General features: G+C 51.6%; 1 protein-coding gene across 2 annotated transcripts in view; it reads left to right on the forward strand.

Annotated features, from left to right (window-relative positions):
- The window catches only part of Camk2a (calcium/calmodulin dependent protein kinase II alpha), a 59,501-nt gene extending 49,896 nt beyond the window's left edge, over window positions 1–9,605 (forward strand). For both annotated transcript variants that reach the window (XM_038329709.1, XM_038329710.1), the window contains 3 exons: window positions 2,971–3,046; window positions 5,324–5,418; window positions 9,373–9,605. In XM_038329709.1, coding sequence (XP_038185637.1) covers window positions 2,971–3,046; window positions 5,324–5,418; window positions 9,373–9,605 — 404 coding nt within the window. The remainder of the gene's footprint in view (window positions 1–2,970; window positions 3,047–5,323; window positions 5,419–9,372) is intronic.
- The last annotated feature ends 11,454 nt before the right edge of the window (window positions 9,606–21,059 follow it).

Genomic DNA, 21,059 nt, shown 5'->3' on the forward strand with positions numbered 1-21,059 from the left:
GACCTGATACTGTACCATCTGAGAGTGCGCGTCACACCAAGACGTGTTCAGACAGTTTCGAGAGCTTGGAGGACGGATGCAAACTTGCGGTGGATCTGGAAACCGCATCCCTGAGAAGAGAGACCTGGCCAGGGGAGAACAGAGACTAGGGAACGGGTGTTCACTTGGGGGCAGAGTTCCTACATGGAGGAGTTTTCAGAGGCCGACTTCAGCCTGGAAGGCCCCAAACCCATGAGGTACACACAGTCAACAGACTGGTGGCTCCTGTAGCCTCTAACTCCAGCAGGACTGTGCCCCATGACTCAGACTTCCAGGAAGCACACAGCCCGTTGGGAGCCTCGAGGCAGGGCCTGGCCAAGCTTGTTTCCTAGTGTGCAGATGAAGGTATGGCAGCTGTCTCTCAGTGAGTGCCAGGCCTTGCTCTCTGAATGCTTGGGTACATCTGACTGCTTGGGTATAGACACTATCACTCAAAATGATGTGTTGATACTGGGTGCTCGGAACACAGGTGCTCCCAGGTAGGGTTGCATGTGATGGCTCTTTCTACCGAGTCTCAGAATAACTCTAAAATGTAGGTACTGCAATATCTCCATTATGCTTATGGAGAAACTGAGATCCAAGGTAGTCCCTTGTAGCTATGAGGTGACAGAACCACAATCCAAGCCTAGAGAGTTTGACTCCAAAGCCCAGGGTCTGGACCACTTTGGCACATTCTTTGTGAAGGCAGCAAGAAGCAGCCTGCAGGAGATACTCATGGAAGATATGCTGGAGGTCCCAGGGCACAGGCAAGGGCTCAGCTTTTGAAGCCTGTCAGGAGCACGTGGGTTTGTTCTGCACCATCCCCGCTGATCCTGTGGTGGTGGTGGTGGTAGGTGGCTAGTCTGCAGTCCCTGCTGGCAAAGCCCACTTGTCCCATGACCTGTCTCTACTTTTACGAAGAATGGCATGGTTGACCAGGAGCCCAGGTTCTGAAACCCCTATACACAGGTGTACAGGTAACCTGAGCAATTCCAGAGACAGGGCAGACTCTGGTTTGGGGCCGTCTGTTCATTCATTAACTCTACATGTGTGTGTTGGGTACAACTTCTGCCCTGGTGGCTCCCTGAAAAGAGGAGAACAACCCTCATGGCAGATGACACTCAGGATCTGATAGACGGTCCCAGCCTGGGAGATTCTAACCAGAGTCAGGACAAGCTGGCTGAGAGCATCGTGGTGGCTGTATTGCTGGAACATTGTTTCCTCTGCCAAGCACACACTGCATGCCAAGGGCTACGCTGGGTGTAGATGTGGGGAGAGTTGTGGCGTGGGTCTGAAGCTCCGAAACTCCACAGGCTAAGTCCCCGGTGACAGCAGTGTCTGCTCACCCACGTGCTTAGTCCGTGGTTAGTCCGTACGGTAGCCCGTAGGGTCATGCTAGCTCCAGATTTCAAGGAAGCCCGAGCCCCACCTCCTTTAGATGGCACCGAGTGTAGAGCTAGGTAATGAGTGTCAAGCAGCTGTGTGGGGTTAGTGTTATGAGAACATGGGGTGCGATCATGTGGGCTGAAGCGCTAGGGTCCTGTAGAAAAGGTTCTGGGATGTCAGCCAGACTGCACCGTATATTCCATGTCCTTGGGCAAGTTGTGACCCTCACTGGACCTTGGTTTCCTCAGTAGCCCAGAAAGGAGTTTGGATTTCTGGCCTGCAGTAGTTCCCAAGCCTGGATGCCCTCAGAGTCTTTCTCCCCTGGGTCTGAGATGAGCACCTGAGGCAGCATAGGCAGCTGGCAAGGAAAAGGGCGAGTCAGAGATTCACCCAGACTTGGTTCAGAGGCTGGGAGGTGCTGAGAGCTGCTGGGCCCACTTTTTGGACAGTGTGACTTCCGCCCCACCAGGGAGTGGCCAGGTTTGGGGGAGAACCATATCTGAAGGGAGGAGGGAAAGAGGGCCTGCCCTTGACTGCTCTGTTGGGGCCCAGGACACTGCCGATTCCTTTGTTATTGAGGGTCAGTCATCTCCTTATGGCCTACCTGCCAGGGGTCTGGGAGGAGCAGTGAAGGCAAGCTGAAGTGTGGGTTGCAGGCAAAGGCTATGTTTACCATGAACACTTGCTATGGGCAGGGCTTGGGGACACTGCTTCATGCTCACCTCATTGTCCCACCCTCAGACCATCTCTGGGAGGAGAACACTTTTGTCTCCATCTTACAAGCCAGCCAGTCTTGTGGTCCTCAGCCGCCACAGACCATAAGGCCCTGAGGTGGTTTTAGGATGAAGATCTGTCTGGAATTGAGACCTGAGTTCTTGGCAGTGCCGTCTAACTCTGAGTGAATCTTGTTCCATGGGTGGGAATGCTGAGGGCCAGGCTGTTGCCCATCTAACAAGGGGACTGTCATTTAACACTCCACCAGAAAAGCAGCTTCTTGGTGTTCTGCGTCAGACGGGGAAAAGCAGTTCATTCTAGAAGCTTCTAGACAACTCTGCCTGAATCTTGTAGTCACTTAAATTGAGCAAAAGCTACCCAAACAGTAAGGGATGTGTTACCTCCAAGACTTTCCTTTGTGTCCCCGTGTTTGCCTGTGGGGGAGCCCTGGTTTGTAACAATCGATAAGCAACATGTAACACTGTTTGGATTCACACAGCAAATCAAGATGGCTATTTTGTAGTCAAAACCTGGCTTCAAACAAGACCTAGAGTCTGAACGTTCACCGTCCACCGTGGTGTTTGGAGGTCAAGGTTGCCAGCTGAGGCAAAGCCTCTCTGCCTTTTGTAGCTCTGGGAACTATGTTTCCTCCGCTTTGAGCCTCAGTCTCTTGTGGGAAATGGGGCTAACGACCTCTCTCTCCCAGGGACAGCACAAGGATGGGTGAGCTCATCTGTGCACAGTGTCAGGTCCCCGCAGAGCCCGCCTGGCACGTGCTGGGGACTCAGAAGCTGGTGCTCGGTCCTTTATGACTATCACTGTTGTTATTTGTGTGCCCCCTCTACCTTACAGTGCGCAAGCAGGAAATTATCAAAGTGACAGAGCAGCTGATTGAAGCCATAAGCAATGGAGATTTTGAGTCCTACACGTGAGTCAGCCAGGCTCTTTCTGCATGTTCTGCCTGGATCGGGTTCAGGGGTGCTAACTGTGGGTAACTGAGCCTACTCGCTCTGTGCATGTGCTGTGAATGAGGATGGAGCCCCCATTCGGCCCGGTGCTCATGACACTATGTGTTCCTCTTCCTGCCAGCCTGATCCAGGGAGGCGCTCCAGTAAAACTGCTTTGTTCCCCTGCACCCCAAAAAAGAAGGGTGGTCTGTGCCCTAGCATGGGAAGGAGGGGATGGAGGCAAGGCCCTTCTCCAGCCTGCCCAGTGGGTCTGAGTCCTTTTCCTGGATCTCCAGAGGTCTTTGACTTCAGCTGAGCAGGAACAGGCAAGGACCCAAAGGGTGTGCACCATTCGTGAGCAAGAGTGAGCAAAGTGAACCTTAAACCCTCTGGGGAGTAAGGCACAGTCTTAAACTGAACATTCTCTGCTCACACACCTTGGCAGGGTGACTCTGTTCATAAACTGGGATTCAGCGCCCCCTAGTGGTCATTGCACATTTGCTGATCTCTCTGCCTGGCCCAGAGAAATTGGACGTTCTAGGTGTCTAGGCATTTTGACCAAGTCTGATGGGGCCTGGACCTGGCAATCCAATACCTGCTTTTTGGTGGGTGAAAACTTCCAACAGAGTGACCCTTGCCTGTGGGGTTAATGTGAGGTGGTGTTAATGTGAGCATGGCTGGTGTGATCTCAGGCCACCCGAAGCTGCAATGTGCATTCTAACCATGGGAACTGAATTCAGTCATTGGAAAGTCACTGGCTCTCTCTGGAGGGGCAAGGTACTCGAGAGGCATCTGTGAAAGCCCAGGGGCCTCACATACTATACATAGGCTAGCACGCGCACCTGTATGTGCACAAGCTATAAATCTATGCTCAAGGAATGTGCACAGGGGTGTGTGCCAGAGTGTAGCAGGATGCTGCAGCAAGGCATGGAATCAGACTCGGTTGCCAGTCTTTCTGGGTAGCCCTAAAGAAGTTAAGTCAGTACACACCAGGTTGGTGACTTTGAAAAACCACAGCCAGGGAATAAAAAGCTAGTGGGGTGACCTTTCTGGGGGTCCCTCTATAATGTTATAGATGATGATGGCATTTTCATCCTTCTCAAGACTCTGAAACTTACCATGGCCTTGAAGCTGTGGTGCCCTGGAATGTAGCCTGGCATGCTTATCTCCCTGAGCCTCAGTTTCTGCATATGTATGATGTACTTAGAGCAGAGAGCCCAGCCCAGACAACCAAGATCCGCAGCAGGGTAGACTTGAGGGAACCTTAAAGGCTTTGTTCATCTCAGGCAAGGCCGGGCCTGATGTCCTCTTCTGAGATTTCCAGTTCTCCTGTGGACCGGGAAGCTTAGCTTGAGTGGGGGCATTTCCTGTCCCTGATTTCTTTGCTATAGTCAGGGGTCTATGTTGTCTTGAAAAGACCCTCCAGGTATGTAAATGACTCCCCTGCCTAGCAGTCACTCAAGAAGACTGACACCTGGAAGGGCCAATCAGCTGAAAACATAGCTTCCTTATGCTGAGAGCCACCCCTGCCACATCCTCTGCTTCCTCTTTGACATCACTTTCTTAAAAATTTATTATTTTATGTATATGGGCGTTTTGCCTCATGAATGTCTATGTCCCTGGTACCTATAGAGGCCAGACGAAGGCCTGGAGTTTCAAATGGTTGTGAGCCACCATCGAACCCAGGCCCTCTGGAAGAACAAGCAATGCTCTTAACTGCTGAGCCACCTCTCCAGCCCCATGGGCATCTCCTTCATTAAGACTCTTCCCCCATTTACAGCAGAGGAAACAGTCAGGGTGTTCCAGCCATAGGGTAATTTTGTCCAAATTGTTAAAATGCACGTCCTCCATCTACACACCTGTCTTGGGGAGCTGAGGTCACTTTATTCAAAGGGAAAGGCACCTCATTCCTACAACCCAAGAGAAAAGCCCCCTTGGGTCACTGCCGGGACTGGGGTACAGCATGGAGAATAAGGAGCAGGCTGTACAGCATGACCACCTCACTCCACCCCCCCCCCCCACGCACTCTTGCTGGGGAACTTCTCACCAGTAAGTGGCAGAACCAGAACCTGAACTTGGGCTCCCTGGATATAGCTGGCACCCTCCAGCCCTGCTCCACACTCCACATTGTGTGAACTCTTCTTTTGTTGAGCCCTCAAGGAAGGCGTGGCCATTCCCATTCAGCTGCTGCCCTCCAGGGGGGCAATGGGAAGTGGTCTTCTCAGGCCCCTCTTTCCTCTGGTTTTCTTCCCCCCCAGGAAAATGTGTGATCCCGGAATGACAGCCTTCGAACCTGAGGCCCTGGGGAACCTGGTCGAGGGCCTGGACTTTCATCGATTCTATTTTGAAAACCGTGAGCAATCCCTTCTCTCTGGGGTGCCTGTTGTCTGCTCTCCTTCCGTGTCCTGCTGACGGCACAGCAGGGTGACGGGCAGGGCCTCAGGGGCGGCTCAGGAGCCAGTGAAGAGGAAGAGTCCCTGTGGACAGGGGTTGGTACTTTCTTGGTTCCCTACCCATTGATTGCCCGCTGAGCTGGACTGCCAGCTGTCCTTCCTGTGGCTGAGGATGGGGTGAGGCCGGGGTGGGTCCCCAAACACAAAGAGCATATACGATAAGCCTCCCTAGCCCCCTCCTGCCTTCTAGCCTGGGAGAGTTTCGTGGTGGGTCTTTGTTCCCACTGATAAACAGGGAACCTTCACTAACTCACATTGCCAACTACAACGGCTTGTGGCGCATATGACCTCATAGGTAGGGAGGGCCATGGATTTCACACTGCTGTGCCCTGCCTGTGTGTCCAGGTCTCTGTCCTGTGTGTCTGTCCTTCCTGGGCCTCTCCTCTGCAGGAGAGGTCTCAGAAGCTTGCAACGAGGGTGGGCAGGGTGCCGAGCCTGAGCCAGAGCCAGTGAGACTCCCGCTTGTTTGTGTCTTACCCAGGCCAGGGGTCAGACAGGGACCAAGCCAAGGTTAGGATACGGAGGATGGACCTCAGGGGTGGTATAGTGATTCTAGCCCCAAATGACAGGTACAAACCACACACAGACTTCCCAGTATTTCTAGGCACCTGGGATAGCATTGACTCGAATGGTAAAGAAAGCCCTTCCATGAGAATTCTCATGGAATTCTCAGGCAGAGGAGGACTCAGCTCACAGCTCTCTCACAGTTCCCAGTTCCCTCTTTTTTCAAAGGGAAGCAAGGGTTCAGATGCCTTGCAGGCAAGAATGTGGGGCAGGAATGGTCTAACTATATTCTCCTCACTGGACTGTCTGTTCCCTGCATGTTCTGTGTGGCCGATCGTCCAAGAATGATGGTGCTGGGAAGTCTTATTTACAATATTCACATAAAGGCTGGAGAGATGGCTCAGAGGCTAGGAGTGTGTCCTGACTCTTGCAGAGGACCTGGGTTCAAGTCCCAGCACCCATTGCCGTGTTGTAACTGCCTGGAGTTCCAGCTCTAGAAGATCCAGCGCCCTCTTCTGGCTTCCACAGGCCATTGCGCTCCTTGTACATAACTCACCCCTCCCCTGCCCCCTCCCTGCCCCCATCAAGCGCACAGACACATTAAAAATAAAATCTTAAAAATAAATACAGTAAACATATCATGAAGCTAACCAGGAAAATCATTTCATGAAATAAGGACAGATGGTACTCACATAAGGTTTAACAAAAGCAGTGCAGGGAGTTCTGCGGCAACTCAAGGTGAAGCCCAATTCTGTCACTCAGAAAGACATTTCCACTGCGGCCAAGAGAGGGGAAGCCACTCGTCCCAAAGCCAGCTGCAGATTTAGCTCTGTCTCAACCTGGCACCTTTCTTTTGCTGATAGGGTCCATTCCGTCAGAAAAGCATCAGGCCTCCCCACCTCCGAGTTTGCACCCCTCTGGTTGTATTTTAGCGAGTACTGAGATTCCAAGAATTCCCTCTTTTAAAAAAAAAGCAAAGGAAGAAGCTACGTTTCCTTAAAGAATCAGACAGGTTCCTCCACGCTGAGTGTTGGAGACTGAATCCTAGCAAGAGAAGCTGGATCTTGGGCTCTCTCATCCTGCGCACAGTTCCCTACATTTGAGGGTTGTCATTATACCTCTGTCCTCTGGGGGCGCTGTTTCCCAGCTGCGGTCCGCTAGTCCTCCCAGACCTGGGCAGAGACCAGGCTTAAGTTCGACTGCGCAGGTGCAGGTGCGGGGACCACCACCAACGAGTCCCAATGCAGAAAGAAGTCCATGTTTCTGGTCTGCTCATGCGGCAGATGCTACCTCAGCACTGACTCCCAGACCCTATGCTTAACCCTCTGGCTACCTCTAAGGAGGACTCACAGGGGTGTGACCCAGTACAGCTTCTCACCCCTGCAGAGCTTTCTCCCACTGCCTGCCCTTTCCTGCCCAGCACCTGGCCCTATCTCCCACCTTGTTCACGAGAAGAGTAACCTGGAAAATGCTAATATGGTCAAGTAACACCGTGTCATGTTAGAATCCCTGGGATCTCAGCCACAATCAACAGTGGCAAAGCTTCTCCCCCACCATATCAATGCTAAACTATTTGTCCCTTCTGGAACTTTTTGTCCTAATTCAGGCACTGTGAACTTGATTTCTTCATTCCCCCCCACCCCCAGAAATTAACAGCTTTGATCAAGTCAGATAGCGGTTTTGGATTCATTTTTCATACATATTAATGGACACATTGCTTCCAGCCTCATATATGATATTCAGAAGTCTCAAGCACTTTGGAAAAGAGAAACTTGGTGATCTTTAGCCTCTAAGGTGGTGGTTCTCAACCTTCCTAATGCTGCACCCCTTTAATACAGTTCCCCATGTTGTGGTGACCCTTGACCAAAAAAAATTATTTTTGTTGCTACTTCATAACTATAATTTTGCTGCTTGTTATAAATCATAATGTAAATATCTGTGTTTTCTGATGGTCTTAGGCGACCCCTGTGAAAGGGTCAGTTGACACAAAGGGGTCACGACCCACAGGTTGAGAACCACTGTGCTAAGGTTATTCTAAAGGTTTACATTTTCTGTGTCTGAGAGCCTGAGATTCTGAATCTGTTATTCTGCTTCTCTGAGACTTGCTTATTGACAGCTTGAGCACACAACGATTAAAGCACTAAAGGGTGGGGCCATCAGGTGCTCTTTTCAGACTAGAAAAAAAGACATTTTACATGTTTCAGGGGATATCAGTTTATACATTTTGTTGGGTAATGGAATTAGAGTAAGGGGAGGAAATGGTGGTTACAGGGTCTCACGCGGGGGCATCTTGGGTGGCATTGGAGACTCCACATTTGAGGTTAGCTGTTGACATGGTTGGGACCAATATTTGGGCTCCACTAGGGGAGGATACAAGGGTTCTTGTCAGAGTGAGAACCTGAAGGCCACTGTCTGTCCCCGGGCCACTGTCTTTCTGTGCTTCTGTTTCATATCTTGATAAACAACTTGAGAGTTTCTAGAATACTCTGGTGATGTTGAAACTGGAGGTGGGAACCATTTCCAGGCATTCTGGTTAGTTGTCATGACAACGAGATCTTCCTGTGTCCCTCTAGCCCCCTGAAATTGAAGGTCGGAAGATTCTACAATTCCTTTCCCCCTGTTTCTATAATTCAATAGATTGCAATAGGGTTGATAAGCAGGGTGGGGCATGTCTAGATTACAGACATTTCATGCGGATTACAGGCTGTGTTGCATTTGAACAATAGAACAGCAGTGAAAAGAGAAGACTTTCCATATGAAAATCCAGAGAGATTTCCAGACTCTCTTGAGCAACAAGGTGTGACACACATGGTGCCCAGAGGAGATGTATAGGCAGGGTGCCCTCGAGATGGGGCAAGGTGTTCTATCCACCACCGTCCCCCTTACTCTCTACTGTCTCCCTGACCCAGAGATAGAAGCTCAGTTGCTATCCATCATTTTATACCCAGCTCAGCCTTTACCATTTAAGTGCTGGCCTGGTTCCAGTATGGATCTGTGTTGAAGAGAAAACAACCTTACCTGGCTCAGTAAATTGTCTGGGATTCATGCTTTTGTATGTACAAGACGCTAATTCTAAAATCCCACTCCTCCCATGTTTGAGCAATTTGGCATGTCTGAAGTTCATTGTACCTTATCTGGGAGGTGGTATCCTGTTACTTAGGTTATGTAGCAGCTCTGCCTTGACTCTCAGGTAGCTGATCCCTGTCCCAGAGATTCCCCTACTGCGCATGAGTCAGGCAAACTTCCCTGGAAAGGGAAGTTGGAAGCTGAGAGCAGGATGAGGCAGGATGAAGAATGAGGCAGGAACCCCCGGGTTGCATCGCCTCAGCCTCTCCCGTTCCTGCCTCCAGTGTGGTCCCGGAACAGCAAACCCGTGCACACCACCATCCTGAACCCCCACATCCACCTGATGGGCGACGAGTCAGCGTGCATCGCCTACATCCGCATCACGCAGTACCTGGATGCAGGTGGCATCCCCCGCACAGCCCAGTCAGAGGAGACCCGTGTCTGGCACCGCCGGGATGGCAAATGGCAGATTGTCCACTTCCACAGATCAGGGGCACCCTCCGTCCTGCCCCAGTAAGAATCTTTTCTTCCTGAACTTCTAGGTGGGAATTAAGGGTGTTGACCAGGGGTGGGGTGGGGGTGGGGGCAGTGGGGCATGCCCAGGGGAGCAGGCTGCTGCCTTCTACCTCTGAATAGCTACAGAGAGGGTGACAAGACTCCATCAAGGAGATTCTGGGTCTACAGATGCTGAGGTAAGGTGGGTGGAAACCCCGGGAGGCAGCAGTGACCGTGTCTAAGGTGGTGGACTTACTGTGTCTTACAGTTGAAGGAACGGGCCGGGGTCCCTGCGTTGTCGCACCGCAGAGATCCACTCTTTGTCCGTGGAATGTGGCTGCTGGCTCTCTCTTGGATTTTGTTGGAATTCTCCCTGTCACAGCGCCCCCCTGTCATTGTCACCTCTGTACCGGCATCACGAAAAAAGCCACCGCAACATCAAAGCACATGGCCTGCTCTTCCCTGCTCCAGCTCTTGCCCTCTTCCTGCCATGGGGACCTTCTTCAGGCTTTGGTACCCAGGATGCGGGCCCCAGGAACCCCCACTCCCTAGCTACTGTTGTTGGCCTGGCCTAGCTTTGACTGTAGGTGAGGAGGCCCCAGCTGGGTGTTTACCAGGAAGCCAGGAAGAGGAGAGCAAGTGTGACACGGGTCCCCCTCTTTGATCTCTCCTCTTCTGGGGTCCCCAGGGAAGCAGAGATGAGCCCCCTCAATCTACAAGCCAACTGTTTCTGGGAGAAAGTAAGAGAGGAGCCAACGCCAGGAGCTCCTGCCTTCAACTGCCGCTCTCATCTGCTCCCCTCCTATGTTGGCCCTGTGCTCATCAGACCATCCACTAAGGGGAAGGGGGTGGGCCTACCCTTCAGGCACCCCACTCGCTGCCTCAGTCCTTCTGCAAAGTTTGCCTCCGGCATTAACCTGCCCAATCTGCCCTCCAACGTCCATGGAGAATTCCAGCCTCTTCCATCTGAGAGGAGATCAGATGGTGTTTCAAGGGGCAAAGCAAACAACACTTAGGTATCATCTACTACTTGGACGCATGCCTTTTTACAGCCAAACTTCTGTGTATTTCGTAACTGGATTTTGCGTTAACGGATATGTATGTGTAACTAGACCACAAGAAGAGTTGGATTGGGTCGGGAAGTAGGAAGAGGGGTGAGGGGAATTTTTCACTCCGTTCCAGATTTTTTTTGGGGGGGGGTTCTTTCTGAGGTGGCCTCACTCCCCCAGGGAGCACAGCTTCCTTCCATTCTGCTCCCCACGGTCAGCTGACAGGATTTCTTCCAAGGCCAGCATGACTAATATATAATGAGTAAGTCAGGACCGTGGAGGCCACCAGATGAGAATCTCCAGCTTGGACATCTCTGTAACTGGAGTCCTCACTACTGTACTTCCCAAGACTTCTTTCCCTAGATCTCTGTGCCACCTCCCCATCCCACCCCCTGCTACCTCCTGAGCACATATCCTTATTGCTTCTCTTAACTTGGACAAAACAGAGCACCAGAAACTTATTTTCCTACTTCGTGCTGAACTTGGGCTGGCGAGCGCTCTAGTGCACTTGCCTGCCTGCCCCCCGTCCTGTCTACCGTCCCTCCCTCTTCTCTCTCCCTCCCTCTCTCTTTCTCTTCCTCTCTCTCCCTCTTCTTGGCTCTGGTTTGGAATGCTGTGTCTCATCCACGGGGATCGCCTGTCTGCACTGTTTTCTTTGCATGACTTTATATGCAGTAAGTATGTTGAAAAAAAAACAAAAAAGAAGAAAACAGCAAAAATCAAACGACATGTTTTGGACAAAATAATAATACTAATAACATTCGAGGTTGTATTCTCAGTGTCCAACTTGGGATTACGTTGTTGCCTCTCTGTGCTTTTGGTCTCTGTGTGGCTGTGTTTTGCCAGCATGAGACACTGTGCCCTCTGGAGGATCCTAGGGGAGGAAGAGTCATGTGCCCAGGGGTTTGGAGATGACACTGATTCTCTCGGCTTCTCTGAGGGTTAGTTGGAGCAAAAGTGGAAGGGATGTTTAATCCAGAACTTTCTGGTGTTCCCCCTTCCCCCGTGTAATGAGCTATGTGCTGGGCTCTTCTCTCAAGTCCTGCTGCCCAGGGACAAATACAGGGCAGGAGAGTGGCTCTCTTGTGTAAGCCACCCCATGGTAGTCCTCTGCCCTTGGTAGAGACACTACCACCTAGGCCCAGAGATGGGCCCTGGCCCTGCCCCAGAACCAGGCTTCTTTATAAGGCCCAGTGAACCCATTGTTCCCAGCCATCCCCAGGCAAAGGTAAAGGAGGGTGTGGCCTTTACCAGGGGATGCTGAAATTACCAAGCAAGATCAAATCCCTTATTCAAGCCTCAGTTTCTCCATCAGTGTTCCTACCCAGAATGATAAAGGGTCAAACAAGACAGTGACATGTCTATGCCACCCCACTTATGAGAGCCTGTTGGGTTTGTCACTGGCTTGCCTTCTTATGTGCCAAGCCTGGCCAGTCCCTATCCTTTTCCCTGCCTGCCCCTCATTTCCCTCTTTGGTGCCTGTCTGTTGCTTGCCAGCAATGGACTGCAGGGAAAAGAAGTGTTTGGAGACTTTGGTGTCTTTGATTCCAGGCTCTGATTAGACCTGCTTTGGGTGAGTCCTTGCCCCTCGTGGGGCCTCGGTTTCCCCAACCAGAAGACACCTATGCCCTGCCTTCTGTTGGCTAACATGCCCCATGCCCACTGTGCCTCTCCACATGTGGAAGAAATGGAGGCAGATCCCTACCCCAGTCTGAGATGGCCCGCTCTGCAGAGGCCGCTCCTGTGGGTGGTCAGCCAACTAGCATAGACCTTGGGACACTACAATGGTCTCAAGGTGGCAGGAGAACCGGCAGAAAAAAAACTGCCCAGAGCCCACCCTCACCAGACAAGCTCCATGCTCCTCCCAAATACCCTCTAGATGAAAAAAAGAAAGAAAGAAAGAAAGGAGGAAGGAAGGAAGGAAAGAAGAAAGGAAAGAAAAAGAATGGGAGGAAGAAAGAAAGGAAGGAATGAAAGAAGAAAGAAAGAAAGGAAAGAAGGAAGGAAGGAAGGAAGGAAAGAGAAAGAAGGAAGGAAGGAAAGAAAGAAAGAAAAAAAGAAAGAAAGAAAGAAAGAAAGAAAGAAAGAAAGAAAGAAAGAAAGAAAGAAGAAAAGCCAAATCAAAACTCAGCCTCTCATCAGGTTTATAGGAAAAGCATCTCCAGCCTTATGCGCCATAGCTCAAATCCTGCCCCATGGCTTCCTGGCCCCCTTCAAAGGGCTTGGGGGAGTATGTTTGCTAGGCTCCCATGCTGGCTTCTTTGTTACTATCTGTTTAGGATTTTGTTTCAATTCTCTCTCTCTCTCTCTCTCTCTCTCTCTCTCTCTCTCTCTCTCTCTCTCTCTCTCTCTCTCTTTATATATGTGGCTGTGAACTTGAATGACCACTGCTCAAACTTTCTGCTACTGGGGGTGAGGGTGGGGGTGGGGGAGGGGAGAAGAGGTGTCTGTTTTATTCTTGGTGTTTTCAGTGCAATAAATAGCTACAAATTTATGTGACTCCATGTCTTCTTGAACTGGTCAAGGCACAGAACTCTAGGGGATGTTTTTGTTCCAATTCTCCCTTGTTTCAAAATGAAAGCCCGGTTGGTCTTCAAGTAGGTCAGAATAACTTGGTTCATATGCTCAAGGTTGAGCCAATCTGTATGCGATTGTCTGGACCACATGCTTGCGCCCTTAGGACCAAGGATGGAGTCTGCTTCCTTTCAGGCACTTGGGGTACCCTTTACAAGAATTATGGGTGAGCATGGATCGTCATAGTCAAGAACTCAAGTCTCTCTGAGGGGCCTTCAAGTCAAGGTTCATCTTCTGTTAGGGCCTCAGCTTCCCTTGAACAATGAGAAGGGTTGTCTAGAAGAGGCCCTCCCTACCCATTCTTTTCCTTCTGCATGACCTCGTAGACAATCCCTAAGCTTCAAAGTCCCCAGTGAGCCATGTGATGACGAGCTAAGGGGAGGAAAGGTCTCCAGACTACACATGTAATCTAGCAAGACTACTGCTTGGGAGGAGCCTTGTGCCTGCCAGACAGCAAGGTACCAGTGAGAGGCCCCGTGGACTCCAGGGAAATTCTCTGTGCCCACACCACTCACCTTCAGCCCAGCAGGGCTGGTGTGACAAGGTGGCAGTGTCTGTGTGCCGTTGTCATTCCCCCCTCCTCTGCTTACCTCAGAGACCAGTAAACTTATCTAGTTTGCTTGAGACCGTCCCAGATGTTGACATGAGCTTCTTGGTCCTATAACTAGGACAATTGACTGGGACTGGTGTGCATAACTTTAATCCCAGCAGTATGGCGGCAGAGGCAGGGGGATCTCTGAGTTTGAGGCCAGCCTGGTCTCTAGAGTGAGTTCCAGGGCACTCAGAGCTACACAGAGAAACCCTGTCTTGAAAAACTCAAACCAAACCAAACAAGCAAGGACAGTCTCAGGCAAGCCAGATGAACCAGTCATCCTAAGCCACAACCCCAAAGGTCTGGATTTCACAGGGCCAAGGGGATTGTTTAATGGTGTCCTCTTAAGCTGTGGCCCTTGTACTGGTGCCCCAAAGTCCCTGTATCAACTGCTTTCCAGGTCTGTCCGTATGAATGGTACGTGGGGGAGCCAAAGAGAGTGTCTAAGAGAAATGTGCCCCTTGCACACAGCTGAGGATCTTCACAGTGGGATTACAGATCAAGGCTCAGAAGAACGTGGGAGAGCACACAAATTCTCTTTAAGCTGTGCATCCATAGCCCCAGCACCTGGGTGGTGCAGAGGGCCTGAGAGCTTGCTTAGGCTGCCATTGAATATTCTCACCAGCAGGTGGCAGAATCTGAGTGGGTTACAGGCGTGTGTCATGGCGTACATAGTCTGGGCAGGTCCTGCTGATCTCAAGGGAGCGGTTGAACTCTCTAAGTGTCCCAGCTCAATTAGAATTGTGTTTTTACCTCACACGAGCCTGCAATGCTACAGTTCTCCATGTGTTTTCACACCACTTTCCCTAGTTCCAACAGTTTTTGGGGAACAAGGAAGACAGCAAGACTCAGCTGCTTGGGAACCCTAAGCCAAAACTCACCCAACTTTTAGGTCCTCTAGGGATCCCCATTCCTCTGTTCTGTGCCTTTCCAACTCTGGACATCAGCAAATAGTGAGTGGGGATCTGAGAAGCTCCCCAACTTTTGACACCTGATCCCCTTTGGGCCTCATCTTTACTGTCCACTCCTGTGGTTTCTACCTACTTAGTTAGGTCCCAGCTTCCCACAATGCCCTCTCCCTACCCCATCAATAGACCTAAACAAGTGTTCCTAAATCCATGTGTTCCTCAAAGGCAGGAGGGCAGCAGGTCCCCACTCGGGACACATGCAGGAGGCATTGCCTCTCTTGCCTGCAACCAACCCCGGCAAGCACGTCACTGGGATGAAAGACGCACAGACACGACACAAGCAGACATGTCATTCCGCCAATCTGCAACAGCAATGGCCATCCCTTATTGGGTGCTGACCAAGTCCACACATCTCCCATCGTTTTCACTTGGATGCTCTCAGTCCTCAGCATAGCCCCATGGCGGGCCACATGTGAACAGAGAGACTGTGCAGCTGAAGGGTAAGAGAAGCCGCCCAATGAGGCTGGGGTATTGGTGGGGGTGAGGCGGATCCTGAGCCACACCAAACGTTGACTTTTCTGGGCTGTGCTGGGGCCAGGTTGGGGTCTCAAAAAGACTCGAAAATGAGCTATTTCCTGTCTTCCAGAATCCCTGACACTGTGTCAGGCCACAAGAGGCAAGTCTCGGGACAGGCTGGGTGGAGAGTCGATCTAGGGCTGGGGGAAAGAGGAAAGGCGTGACTTGAGGATTGGGAGACTCTGCGGGGACACTCACAGGATGGACGGGAGGGAACTAGAGACAAGGCACGAGCCGACAGCCTGGAAGCATGTGCGTGTGGGAAGCAGGCTTAGGAGGAAGTTGTGGGGAACCAGAAGTATGCGGGCCAAGGGAGCCCTGAACCTACTGCAACATGATTGTGCCGTTTCATGACACAGGTGGGTCTCCAGCAGTGGAAATGGCCTCCCCAGGCCTGGGTTGTAAATCCTTCAGAAAAACCCCCTACCTAGTGGGTTCTGGGGGTGTTTACTCAGAAAGAGGCAGAACAGATACCAACTCCAAGGGCATGGCCTCTCTCCTTGTCCTCCCTCCATTCCCCCACCTGGACTACCAAGGCCCCAGTGCCCACTTCCTTGAGGGAAGTCTAAGCCAGACACCTCACTTCTCAGACCTAGATAGAAGGAGCTAGAGGGGGACCCTCCTAACACTCAGAAGAAGAAGGATAAAGACTGTCCTCTCTTGGTATGGCTCTCAGTGAGACACAGACCCTCTCTGGACCTCCGTTTCCTCATTAGAAGCATGACCTGGGGAACTGAAGAGATGGCTCAGCAGTTGGGAGTGACAATAGCTCTTCTAGAGGACCGGGGTTCAATTCCCGGCACCCACATGGCGGCTCACGACTCCAGTTCCAGGACACCTGACACCCTCATGCAAGCAGAATACCAAGGCACATAAAATAAAAATAAATAAATAAATTTTACGAATGTCCTTGAATTGTGGTTCTAAAATGTGGGACTGGGGTTGGCTGTTTCAGATTCACTCATGGAATCTACTAGATACAGGTGTGTACCAGGCCCTACTCGCGGGGAGTAAGATCTGTTAGACTGGGCAGGGGCCCAGGCAGCAATGGTTTTAAAAGCCCCTGGGTTAGGGGCTCTGTACTCATTCACCCCTCCCAGTCTCAAATGCTATGCTGGCTGCCCCAAGATGCCATTATGGGACGACCTACTCAAGGCTTCCCACTTCAACTTACTTGATTTAGGATGGGAGCACTGAGGGCTGTCGGCACAGTATTGCTAAGTCCTGGGCCCGATGGCAGCTTGTTCCAGGCTCCAGAATTGTGAGTCCCTGGCCTCCTCCCTCCCTGGGCTTACTGGAGGTGGAAGCTGAGTCTCTTTCTTGCCTGCATGATCTTACCTAACAGGTTTCTAAGTATTCAGTTTTGTGTTAGGCACTTTGATGGTATTTTTTTTTCAAAGCGTGGTCTAGGGACCTAACAGTATCACATTTAATCTTTTGCAAAAGGAAAAGTAACTCACCATTTTACAGAGAAGGGGCTTTGGGTTTGGAAACATGAAGTAGCAGATTCTCAGGGCCGTGGAGCCAGGATTTGACTCTGACCATGTTGCTCTGCCTTGGCTCCTACTTACAGCAATCCTCTAGGGGCTGTAGCTCCCAGACGCTGTGGACATTAATGGAAAAAACGTTTTTCTCTGCCTAACCAAAAAAAAAAAAAAACAAAACAAAACAAAAAAAAACAAAACCAAGCCTGGATGAGGGTGCTGGGAGGAGGCCTCCCCGTGGATCCGGATTGAGTGGGCGGACTGCTGCCCAGTCCCTTGGAGAGGAGTCCCGGGTTACAGGAAGTCAGGCGGAGACAGGGAATACAGGCCAAGGACATGCTGTGGGCAGACATCCCTGGACATCTTTCCAGGCCAGGACCAGTGTCACTGAGAACTCAGGCCCTGGAAGGAGGAGCCTGAAACTAAAGAAGCCAAACTTTCCATGAGCCACCAGCAAAAAAAAAAAAAAAAAAAAAAAAAAAAGAGGGTTAAAAACAGCGCACCACAATCCTGAAAGCTGAACAACCCAGGACCCATTGTATTCCCAGGGGCCTGCAGCTCTCTTAACGCTAGACGGTTGTCCCCAGAGCCACCAGAGAACTGAGTTCAGTTTGCCACTCCACTGTGCGTGACTGAGAAAGACCAGTAATGTCCAAGGTTGGTCCTGGAGGCCTTCAACAGACAGATGTATGCCTCTGCTTGTGTTGGAGCCTCACAGCATCCCCCCCACACCTCCTCAGCCCCACTGAGGTTCCTACTGAGGAACTGTGGCTATCCCTTTACAGGGAAAGAGCCTGAAGCTTGGAGAGGCATAGCGACTTCCTTTGATCACATGGCTCAGGCAGATGGAGCTGAGAACAGGCCAAGCCTGTGGCCGAGGAGCCAGAGCCCAAGCCCTCTGCATAGTACCCTGCCACATCCTAGGTCCGAGGAGCACGAGATAAGAATCTCGATGGTGTAGAAATAGAATATGCTGTCTCAGAAGGACATGAGTGCCACAGACATAAAGGCTTGGCTGTCTGAACTCACCAGATGTGGGGCTGAGTCAGACTCAGGAGTCACATGTGGCTGGGAGTTGAGGAAAGCTCATGTAGTTGGCTAGGAGTCTGATGGCACAGGATCAGGGTGGAGGCATGGTCTAAGCAGAGGATAGCCTGGGTAGGTGTGGGCACAGGCAGAGATAAATTTCCTGGACTGGCAGAGGGTAGCAGGAGTGGGTGGGGCTACTGAGGACCTGGTAAGGTAACCAATGTGCCACCCTCCCCCTCCTCTCTGCTGGTCTTGGGACTACGGCTATCTTTAACCCGACTGAAGAAGAGACATTTGCCCCACCCCATCTAGGTTGCTATCCAAAGAGAATAAACTAGACATGGCTGCAGGGAAGAGTCAGCAGCCTTTTCCAGTACCCAGGAGGATACTCGCTCTAACAAACTCTAGGGCAGAAGTGCATGGCCTCAGAGCATCTTCTACCACATCCCTGCCAGACTGACATGCTGCCTCTTCGTGCTCCCCAAGAGCACAAAGTTCAGAGACGCATGGGTGCAGAGATCAGCTGAGGCTAGGAGCAGATGACCCAGTAGGAATGGAGAGTAGGCCTGGCCTTGCTCCAGCACGGTCCTGGGAGATTTTGGTAAGTGCCAAAATGTCTTCTGAGCTGCTCAGCCCTGAGTCTGCAGAGCTCAGAACCTGCACCCAAAATCCACACCACCAGGTACTCTTTGGAAGCGAGGACACACATCTACCTTCTGAGAGCAGCTAGGACACACTGCAACTAGGCTACCTGCTGGGACATGGCATAAGTCTCAAGATCAAGACCATGATAGATATGGTTCCTGTTCCACTTCCCACACCCATCCTCCCTCTTGTCCTGCCAATACCCACAGAGGATCACTTCCTTGTCCTCCCACCAATTTCAAAATTATTGCTCACCTTTCCTCCCTAACCTGGTTCTATGGACCGTTGGGGTTTTACGCAACCAGTACCTTCTAGATTCCAGGCTGGGGTCCTTCCTATTGTGGATAGAGACAGTGTCCCCTTTGGTCTACATCCTATGCTGTAATGGAGCCCTCCAGATGGGATCTCTGGTTCCCAGTTAGCTCCCCAACCTGGCTGGAATCTACCCAAGTCTGTTGTGACTCAGAGAGATCTGAAAAAAGTGAAGGGCTGGGTCCGGGCAGTTGGGAGTTGGCACAAGCAAAGGGACACTGTGGCCCAACAGGAAGCACAGTCAGAGAACATAGGAATGGAAAAGGCATTCTGGGCTAGAAGCTGAGCGGAGTTAACACAAGAACTTGTGAGTCCAGGGCCTGGGCTGGAGAGCAGGGCCAGGAAGGTGGAGAAATCGGGTGTGCAAGGGAAAGCTGAAGTGTTGCGGTTGCAGCCACAAAACTGGGGTGCCCCATAACCTTCCGACCCTTCCACCTCACTCTGCAGTTTGAGAAAAGTGAGGTCTCAGTTCCAAGTCCTCCAGTCTCATGCCTTGGTCACCAGCTGCAGCCGTGACTAGGTGCCCAAGGCAAGGCCCTCAACCCCGAGTGAGCAGAGTGAGTCAGCTCTCCATGTGGGTGTGGCAAGAAGGCTGCAGGTCAGGCCCCCCACCCCACTAGAAAGTGGAGGCTGTACCTGGTGTGGAAAGGGGAGCCTGCCTTGGGAAAAGGGGGTGCCACATCACCCCTTTCCCACTTGCAGAACCAACAAAGGGGTGGGAGGGCCTGGCCCTTTGTAAAGGGAAATGTATTACTACCCAACAGCAGCCACCTTCCTTTCTTCCCCATCAAAGCCTTGCAGATACCTGGGTCTGCATTAGAAAGGCTCGGGGCTCTTTCATGTGTTGAGGCCCTGCGGGAAGGGGCTGAGAACACCAGGAGATTCTTCTGCTTAGCAAACCCTAAGACCAATCCATCAGCTCCAGCCCAGACTTTGGGGGTGGTGGAGGATGCTGTCATGACCTGCTATCTTCTCCACTTTGGGTAAGTCTCTCCCCTCTGGGGCTCCATATGTCTTTATGTAAAATGGGAAGACTGAGCATTTTTAGGTGTTGGGACAAATTGAGTCCTGGCCTTCAGCTGCTCTTCCCTGTCTAGAGCCTTCTAATTGAAGTTACTAGAAGCTGTGCCTAGCCTAGAGGATCAGAGGTTGGGATTTTCACCTGTTTGGCCATTGACTGCAGGGTATTTAAGCCTCCGTGGTGCTATTAAAGAGGGGCTTTTGTACCAGAGATTGGAGGTCCGTGTGTCGGTCTGTCTCTGCGTGTGTTTCCTCAACCTCCAGTCCCTTGCTCGAAGCTCGCGAACTGGGTTCTAGCGCATAGAGCACAGATGGGGGGCGCGGTGCGCGCATTTAGGAGCTCAGCATTCATCCACAGAAACATGACAAAACAAACACCAGAAGTCAGGGTTGCAAGACACAGGTGGCCAGCCTTGGGCTCCTCCTCTGTCCGGTGGGAGCTGGCACGTACTCTGTGATGCCCACTGTGCCCCCCAGTAGCAAAGAGTCAGATAAGGAGGGTGACCTCATTTGGTATTTATTGACAATCAGCCAGCAGAACACAAATGGGCTGGGGAGATGCCAGGAGAATGGTGGGCACAGGGGTCACTCACTATGCTGCATGAAAGTGCCCTGCTCTGCTGGGAAATGCAATGTCAGGACGGATGCCTGGTGGCCACACCAGAATGCCATCTCTCGGGGACCCAGGACAGAGGCTTCCCTCATGTCAGGTGTCTTGTAGCATCAGAACAAATGTCCTACGTGAACCATCTCTGAGTCTTGGGTGTCTGTCATTGGAAAGCACAGGGACAGGGGAGCAGGGTCCTGACTGTGGCCTGCATTCCTATTTCCATGGCTGGTGTTCCTCGGGCCTCCTGCCGGTCCATGGCATAAAGTCCACAGGATGAAGGGTGGGCTCTGCCTACCTACTCCCACCCAAACCTCTCACCTGTCCTTCACCAGCCTCCCATCTCTATGCCTGTCCCTAATCCACACTAAACAGACCTAAAATGATATGCAGCGCCATGCAAGCCCCCTCCCACCCCACCTTTCCGGCTCTCCCTCCCTGCTATTCCTCACTCCCTCTCATAACCTGTGAGAATCGCCATCTCCTGCCATTCTTGGTCTCTGCTCTGGCAGGTTGGCCTCCTCCCGACTCTGGGACAGCCCTGACCCATAAGCCCTCCCTCCAGTCTGTTCAGCAATCCATCTCATCTGCCAGCCCCCCAGGTTCCCCCCTCTTCTGGGAAACTTGGCCTTAACACAGGAACCCACAGAGATATTTTTCTGCCCAATTCATTTACTAAC

The sequence above is a fragment of the Arvicola amphibius genome, chromosome 5, assembly GCF_903992535.2.
Source record: "Arvicola amphibius chromosome 5, mArvAmp1.2, whole genome shotgun sequence".
Taxonomy (NCBI): Eukaryota; Metazoa; Chordata; class Mammalia; order Rodentia; family Cricetidae; genus Arvicola; species Arvicola amphibius.